Consider the following 8,753-nt stretch of genomic DNA (forward strand, 5'->3'; position numbering starts at 1 on the left):
GCTTTGGTCTGGCTTTTTGTGTGGTTAATTGGAGTTAAGACTCTCATGACTTCCTGCCCTGGCTAGCTTTTACCTGTAAGCCTCAGATCTCAGCCTACTGAGTAGTTATGAGATTACAAGCATGAGCCACTGGTGCCTGGCAAAATATAATCTTTTCGACTAATTCTTGTCATTTTATCCACAGGGTTTGTTAGACGACATATACATAATAAACATTTTCTTTAGCGGAACTACAGGACTCTGGAGTGATTCAATACTTAGTAGCACTTTAGCTTGTCAAGGTATGGCACAGTTTTATTGAGTAGGTATGAGTTTCTCAACTGTACTCCTTTCTTAATCAGATGCTGGAGCAAATACTGATCTTTACAATGATGCAGTCAGGAGTTTGTTAACCGCCTTTTGGAAGTCAGTGTAAGAGTAAGTGGTGTTGATGGGCTCAGTGCGAGTTGTTTCCTTAACTGTTTTAGTTAGCCAGCCACAGCAACAACCAGAAACACAAGAATTAGGAATCTGTTTTAAGTATTCAGGGATGGGAGTAGCTCTACTCAATGTTCGACTTAACTGTTTGGTGGCAAATTGCAATGCTCCATTTAGGGTGGCATGATCTCTCGAGAGCCGACTGGGACTGGTTAGGGGCTTCTGGAAAGGTGGGACTCCACAAGAGGCCAGAGGGGGCCATTCAGGAATTGGTTCCAGTCTGGGGACACAGTGGGAACAATGAGAAAGTCTCAGACCTATCTCTCGAAGTATATGGACTGGGGTGCTTGGATCCAAGAGTTTTGCATGATATAGCCAGGAATTAGGATTTAAAGGCTTCCAAGTTGTAGAATACTTCAAAAGGCACTTAACCTGCCAGGCAAGACTCTCAAGAGGTGTTAGGTTGGGCACCATAGGGTCTTCTTCTTCAGAGGAATCCCACTCTTCTCCAGAACTCTCATCTAGGTAGCTAATGTTATCTTCCTCCTCACTTTCTGATTCTGATAAGCGATCAGGAGAGGGAATTCTGGGACCCATTAGAATTACACAGAGTAAGGAAACAGAAAATAACAACAAGCAAAATAGATTATTGACTAACACTGGCTAATAAGAATATGAGAAGAAAAACCTTTTCACCAAGTTTGTCTATTTCTCAGTCCATTGTATACACAGTGTGCCTCTCCCACACCACTTGCACAGTTCTTCAAGATTATGTTCTTTATTCTTCACTTATGAAGAAGACATCTTAGCCTTCAGGACCAGTTCAGTGTGTAATAGTAGTAGTCACTTACCAGTGGCACAGGTCAGAGTATCTCCTTCAAACCTGGTTACCCAAGAGGAGGGGGGTCCTCAGTTAGGCAAGCTGATTCTCTTAGTGGAGTCTCAGTTCTGGTATTGTGAACACATGTGTGCACTCTGGCAGTGATTCTGTATCTACTGGGTATGAAAAGAAGCTCAGTAGTCACCTTGGTTGCCGACTGGTGAAAGAGCTTTCATACAGAGGGTATGACCAGATGAGTTGTCAAGAACATCTGGTGTGCAAGAATCTCATGTTCCCACAGGAGATGCTAATGTTCTTGGAAACCAGTGATTCAGTAGATGGACTATCTGGAAAGATAGCCTTTAATCTGTGAATGAGAAAACTAGAGATATAGTATTAAATGCAAAAAACATTAGGTAATTATATTGCTCATCTAACCTCAAGGCTCCCAAGAATATGTATGCTGAGCAAAAAACCTTACAGATTTTTCCCTCTATCTTACATAGGCTTAGGATTCTTAGATTCTAAGACCACTCCCAACAGAAAATTGGGAATCTGTGTCTATTTTAACTCATTGGGACATTACTAAGTCAGTTTTTAAGGATGTAGTTGGCACCTGAAAGTAACTTCTGAAAAGCTGAACCTTTGTGCCCCAAACTCCAAACATTATTTTTACCTTTATATGTGTTTGTTGATAACTGTTTTAGGGTAGCTGTCCTGGTAGGAGAGCTGCTAGCTGTTGGGACTCTTGCTGGGATTTCAGCCGTGGTAATTATATGAAGAAGCTGTTAAAGGAAAAACAAAAACAAAACCCAACTTAAAAAAAAAAAAGATCAGTTCTTTTTAAGAAAATAACAAATATTTAAAACTAGAGACAAATGACATAAATGCAGGTTCACTTCATTTTACTTGCAAAAAATATGAGTATCACAAGAATTCAGAATATAGCAAAGAAAATGTTACAATCAATTGGAGTTTATACCAGCAACTCAAATTTGGAAAATTTATACATTTCTAAAATGAAAGAAAAATTCAACTTTATCAGCTGAATATAAAACTTCGTAATCCCTTAGTGACCCACATGTTTCAAAAATTAGCCTTTAAAACTAGAAAAAAGAAGGTCTTTCTTAACTTGGTAAAGTTAATCTACCTAAATTAAAAGCAAGTAAGATTAAATATATTCCCTTTAAAAGTAGCTAAGCTCTTCAGCTTTTGTTCACCATCATGGTTACTGTGCCTTCCTGAGCTTCTCATCATGGCTTCTCACAAGACTTTCAGAATCAAGCGGTTTCTGGCCAAGAAACAAAAGCAAAATCGCCCCATTCCCCAGTGGATTCGGATGAAAACTGGTAACAGAAATCAGGTACAACTCCAAGAGAAGACACTGGAGGAGAACCTGGGTCTGTAAGGCGTTGCTTCAGATGCCCACATATTTATGCTCTACCATGAACCAGTTAAGCTGAAACGTCAATATTGCCTGGACTGACAGTTGAGTATTTTTAAAATTGATTTTTCTTTAGTTATTTTAATAATGGGCACAGTAATAAGCATGTAATAAACATTACATTTGAATCAAAAAATTAAAAATAAATAAAAATAGGTAAGGTGACCATGATCATGACGATTAACACTGGCTCGACTTGGCACTGAAAATCCTAGACAGTATTATACATGACAGGTGTAAGAACTGGAAGTGAAAGGACTAAATAATTAATTTCCACTCTTAATTTCCATACCAGGAATACTAAAAAAAAAACCCCACACACATCTTTAAGGATATAGGTATATATCAATAATAGGCAACATCTATATACTCTTGGATGGAACAAACAAGTATTATTCAGATATCAACTTTGTCTAAATTTACAAATGTAGTTCTAAATTTAAAGTTTACTCCATAAGTGAACTTTAGCATTTATATGGAATGAGTAAGATTTATACATATAGCCAAACCAACAGTTAAACAGATCAGCATGCATTAGGATATCTAATGTCCTTCAAGCTGTTATGAAAGTCAAAAATAAAAATAAGGGTGGAATACAAAAATAAACAAATCATCCCACTGAACAGAACAAATCTCAGAAACAGAGACATATATAACTTGGGAAAACAATGTAAGGCCGGCACATAAATCAATGGGGAATTTAGTGTGTATATATATATATATATATATATATAAAAGAGTGGATGAATTTAGTGTATAGATAGATAGGTAGAGATAGATAGATAGATAGATGCAGCTGACTCATAATGAAGCAAAGTGAAACCCTACACCTATATAATGTCAGGAATAAAACTTACAGACCTAAAGAGGGATGCTAAAATTATACGGTTAGTCAAGTATTAATCAGTAGAACATCTCTATGTTTGAGGCCAGAGAAAGACTTTGGAATTTTTTTTTTTAAAAGCATACATCAGAGAGTCAATAAACAATTTAATCACATCAAAAGCAAAACTTTTCAGACTGAACTAAAAACATTAAAGACAAAGTTAACTACAAACCAATCTTTTTAAACAAAAAGAATTTTATGTGCTGGGGATGCAGCTAAGGAATGTATTGATTAGCAGTAGATAGCTCCTTGGTTTGATTCCTAACTCAACAAAAAAGACAATTTTAATAAGAAAATGGATAAGGGAAGGAGGTGTGGCTCAGATGGTAAGGTATCAGCCCAGCAAACAAGCAAATCAAATGTGAGGCCCTGGGTTTAAACCCGAGTATGACCAAAAGAAAGAAAGTACCGTCACATCTATAATTCTAGTTACTCAGAAAGCTGAGACTTAAATGATCAAAGTTTAAAGCCAGCCTAGGCAGGAAAGTCCATAGGAATCCATCTCTGGTTGACTAGTAAAAAGCCAGGCTGGAGGCATGGTTCAAGTGGTAGAGCTCTAGCTGTGAGCAATGAAGCCCAGTGGGGCATGAGATTTAGACATACAGACAAAAATATTTTAAAGAGAATATCCAGAGATATTAACCATAAGATCACATTATGCTACCAGTTTAGTAAAAATTAGAAAAAAAAAAGAAAATGGCAAATGTTGGTGAGTTTTCTTTAGAAACTGGCACTGCTGGTAGGATTGCATACCGGAGTATAACTCTGAAAAGCAATCTAGCAGTCAAATAGTTACATTTTCACAGTAATTTTTTTTTCTGGACATACAAAAAAGAAATTCTCCTATGACAAGTATACTAGGATATATTCTTCAGCTTCACCCATGATAAGGAGTTAAAAAAACTCTAGGTTTCTATCATTGGCAATGAGGTCAGGTAAAGAACATAGAAAGCACATTAGAAGTATAAATAGCAACATGGATGGACTTTAAGGGCATAGTTCTAAATGAAAATAAAATAGCAAGAAATAATATTAACATCTTATTAATGCCATCCTAAAAGGGTAGTTTCCAAAATTGAAGTTAGTGAATACCTATATTTTAAGAAAATTGGTGTGTTAGCATGGTCACACGGTATGGCTTCTGGTTAGTATTTCTCTTCTAATGAATTCTCTTTTTTCTTCTTTTTTATACACTTCAGTTCCCAATAGTGTCTGATACAAATTATGAGATCAGTAAATGTATTTGAAAGAATTAATGAATTACTAAGATCTGTAGTAAATCACAACTTAGGCATGCTCTGCTTTATTCCAGGGATCTAGAATAATTCCCAAATTATACTTTGGTGATTTGTAGTATAGTTAACAAAAGAAAATGATTTTTAAAAGTAGGACCAAAACGAGCTGGGCCTTGGCAGCTAAGGTCTTTAATCCTAACTACTAAGGAGGCTAAGATCTAGGGATCACAGTACAAAGCCAGGTAGGAAAGTCCATGAGATTCTCATCTTTAATTAACTACTAAAAGGCCAGAAATGGTGCTATGACTCAAAGTGGTAGAGGACTAGCCTTGTACACAAAAGCTGCCCAGGCCGTAGGTTCAATCCGCCCCCAAGCGTCCCAAAGTAGTAGGATCAACTAAGTTGATGCTGTTACAATAAAAAAAAAGAAATTGCATATAACCTTAAGAAACATGAACGTAAGTACTTTTTTTTTTTTTGGGTCCGGTCGTGGGGCCTGAACTCTGGGCCTGAGCGCTGTCCTTCAGCTCTTCAGCTCAAGGCTAGCACTCTACCACTTGAGCCACAGTGCCACCTCCGGCTTTTTTCTTTTTGCTTATGTGGTGCTGAGGAATCGAACCCAGGGCCTCAGGCATAGCAAGGCAAGCGCTCTACCACTGAGCCACCTTCCCAGCCCCGAATGTAAGTACTTTTAAGCTTAGCTTACTTGCAATGTTTCCTAATCTGCCAAATACCACATGTCCCTATTTTATTGAGACAGGAGGAACTGGCTTTTAAGTGTATTGTCATCTTATACATTGCTTTAATCTCACATTACATTTGCAAGATTACTAATTAACTACTTCAGTTATAGTGACATTTGAAGCATAAGACATACTCTTAACAATCAGCACTAAGACAGAAAAAGCCTATTTGAAGGCATAAATTTTAGACACATCATAGTGAGCCCATAACTATTTCTTTGTATCTCATGTACGTATTTTTCTAGATCAAAACTAAATTAACCCTTTATCTTACGTAATTCCTTGCAAAATTTGCCTGTCAAGAATGACTGATTTGAAATTTTAGAACTTAATAGTCTTATAATAGTCTTATTAGTTTTGTTATTTTCTAGACTGAGCTTATCAAGTATGGGGAAAAATTTATTCTCATAGTTGGAAATTTTTGTTCTTCCTTCCCACAACACTAAAAGCCAAGTTGAGAGCTATGTAAAATGCTAACCTAGAATCCCAGGTACTGAGGACTCAATGATAGGAGGATTGGTAATTTGAGGCCTGCCCCAGAAAAGTGGTGGAGACTAACCTTCAAAAAGAAAAGACAAAAGAAGGATGTTCATTAACTGTAAGACTCTGAGTTCAATTCTCAGTACACTGGGGGGATGGAGCAGGGGAGGAAAAGCAAAGAGAAAAATCAAACAAATGTGTAAATTTTTCAACAACAAAACTATGCTTGTGTTTAGTACAGCATTGTAAAGTTTTTTCAGATTATAATGTTCAAAAAAACATTAATTATGCCATTCATCGTTAAAAAAAAATGAATCAAAACATAGTTAAGACTGACCTCTGGTGGCCAGATTCCTTATCCTTGAGTAACTGACAAAAGGGAATGAATGCAGTCCTGTAAGTAGGAGATAATCCAATAGTACTGAAAAGGTTGGGATCACAAGTCAGTGCTGTGAAGCTAATTCTGAGTCTGTACTACAAAAATAAACAATTAAAAAAATAAAATACTGTAAAGAAGAACTAGCAGAAACTACTAGAAAAGCAACAGCGGTGGTAAGCACTCAACAGGTAAGTGGAGCAACTAAAGCCCATGAAATAAAAAAAGCGACAACAAATACTCATTTGTTCTCATTTTCAGTTTTCAGTTGACTTCACCTTAAAAAGAAATGGTATTTACAGTGGCTCTCAAAGTACAGAATGTTTCCATCATTAGTGTTGGATGCCCTCAACACTTGGGAGCGTTGTTAGTGTGAAATAATAGCAAAGACTTCATGACAAAAAAGAATGTAGATTATCTCATTAACAATTCACATAGGCAATTAAAAATGATTTTGGATATATTCGATTAAAAAAATTATTGCCCTTTCTGTTTTTCTACCATTTTACCAGGCATTTTAACCGTTTTAGCTATAGTGAGATTACAAATGTTACCAGTATATTCTTTGTATTTGAAGGCCTCTGTATTTTAGCTCTGGCTGATTAACTTGGAATACCTTTGTCTTTTCTGAAATTAGGTATCTTGGTAATTTCAAAATTACAGGCAACTCAAATTCTTCTGCATTCATCATTTTAACTAGCATTTGTAGGCCTACAAAGTTTCAGGAAGTCAAAATATGAGAATGTATGGCATTCATGTAACAGAATAGTATTCATCCTGCCTGTGCTTCAGTTTGAAGTTTCTTTGCAGGTACTGTAAAGACTAAATGAAGTGCTTAGAACCACTGTCTGCCTTTGGTGCTAATATGAATAAAGTTGAAGACCAATGTGACTGAAAAAAGCCAGTTGCATTTCTGATTATTCATAAATGCTTATGGTGTTAACATAAAAAATTTGGGTGAGCCGGGCGCTGGTGGCTCAGGCCTGTAATCCTAGCTACTCAGGAGGCAGAGATCTGAGCATTCTGGTTCAAAGCCAGCCCGGGCAGGAAAGCCTGTGAGACTCTTACCTCCAATAAGCCACCAGAAAAACAGTGGTGCTGTGTCTCAAGTGTTAGCGAGCTTGTCTTCAGCTGAAGAGCTGTGGGACAGTACCCAGGCCCAGAGTTCAAGTCCCATGACTGACAAAAAAAAAAAAAAATTGGGCGGTGAAAAAAAAATTTAATTCAATGTTTAAAAGTTAAGAAAAATAGGGGCGGTAAAATTTAAAGTAGTGTAAGGTGTAGACAGCTTAAGTTCCATACCCACTGGGAAGTGGGGGTGGCAGTGTTGGGGGAAAAATAGCTGCCTTCCACCTATTTGCCTTGGTTCTCTGGTTGGGTTACAAAAAAGTGCTCAACAGCCCCTATACAGACGCGAAACTGAAGGGTCAGAAGATGGCAGCTTCTATTTACCCTACGGAGATCCGAGGAAGGAGGAGGAGGAGTTCGGATGGGGCTTCCACTTCTGGACTGGTGGGGAGGCCCGGGAGGGGTACAGAAAGGTGGTCTGGTCAGGAAGTCTCCCAGTGAGCAGAGGGACTCCAGTTACTCTTCCTCTCTTTTAACGGATGTAAACGTCTTTCTCTTTCAAAGGGACAGCTCTCCAGAGCTACCCGACAGTGCCGTCTCCTTGGAGGTGTCATACTTTGGCCCTACCCGAGAGGGGGGATTCTTCTTTTGAGATCCCTCCCGCCCCCCCCCCCACCCCAAGGCTGAAGGCTTGGGTTCCCGGATGGAAGACGCGGGTCCGGCTCTCGCGTATCTTCACCGCGACCCGAGGCCCGGAGCCTGCTCCGCGCTCTCCTGGGCGCGGTGGCGTCGTCGGGCCTGGCGGGCCCGCGGCGGAGCCCGGGCGGGTCGGTCCCCCAGCCCAGGCCCGAGGCTTGCCCGGGGGCCGCGAAGTCCCGCTCCTCCGCCGGGGCCCTCGCGCCGCCCGGCCTCCCCGCACGCCCCTCCAGCCGGAGCGGAGACTGACGCCCGCGGCGGACTCCCGGTTCTCACCGTGGAGGATCTTTTCAGCCGCCCCGCCTCACGCCCCGGCGCACGGCAGGCCCCACGGGGCGGCCCCAGCTCCGTCGGATCCCGAAGGTCGCGCGGCTGCTCCGCTCCGTCTCCCTGACGACGCGACTTCCGGCGAGGTCGACGCTCACCCCGCCCCTCTCAGAAACTACCCGGAAACCTGGCGAACGCGCCTGTAAGCGCACGCGCGGGGTTGGATCGTGGGTGGAGCCCCGCTCTCGCGGTAGTCTCGCGAGATGTCATCTTCCCGCGGGACGTTTTTGAAAGCTCTGGCGGTAACCACGCCCCGGGACG

The 8,753-nt window shown here is 40.3% G+C and overlaps 1 protein-coding gene across 3 annotated transcripts; it reads right to left on the minus strand.

Annotated features, from left to right (window-relative positions):
- Nucleotides 1-70: 70 nt before the first annotated feature.
- Nucleotides 71-8,556, minus strand: Dcaf16 (DDB1 and CUL4 associated factor 16). Of its 3 annotated transcripts, none has more exons than XM_042674773.1 (3): nucleotides 8,442-8,556; nucleotides 1,914-2,022; nucleotides 71-1,604 (listed from the first exon to the last, which is right to left on the minus strand). In XM_042674773.1, exon 3 carries the CDS (start codon nucleotides 1,012-1,014, stop codon nucleotides 364-366), a length of 651 nt encoding a protein of 216 aa, XP_042530707.1. In that variant the 5' UTR covers nucleotides 1,015-1,604; nucleotides 1,914-2,022; nucleotides 8,442-8,556; the 3' UTR covers nucleotides 71-363. The 3 variants fall into 3 exon arrangements, with proteins under 3 accessions (XP_042530707.1, XP_042530709.1, XP_042530708.1); XM_042674775.1 differs by having other exon boundaries at nucleotides 71-1,619; XM_042674774.1 differs by lacking the exon at nucleotides 8,442-8,556 and adding an exon at nucleotides 7,470-7,492.
- Nucleotides 8,557-8,753: the final 197 nt, after the last annotated feature.

Source organism: Dipodomys spectabilis, unplaced genomic scaffold (assembly GCF_019054845.1).
Source record: "Dipodomys spectabilis isolate Male_0828 unplaced genomic scaffold, ASM1905484v1 ptg000021l, whole genome shotgun sequence".
Taxonomy (NCBI): domain Eukaryota; kingdom Metazoa; phylum Chordata; class Mammalia; order Rodentia; family Heteromyidae; genus Dipodomys; species Dipodomys spectabilis.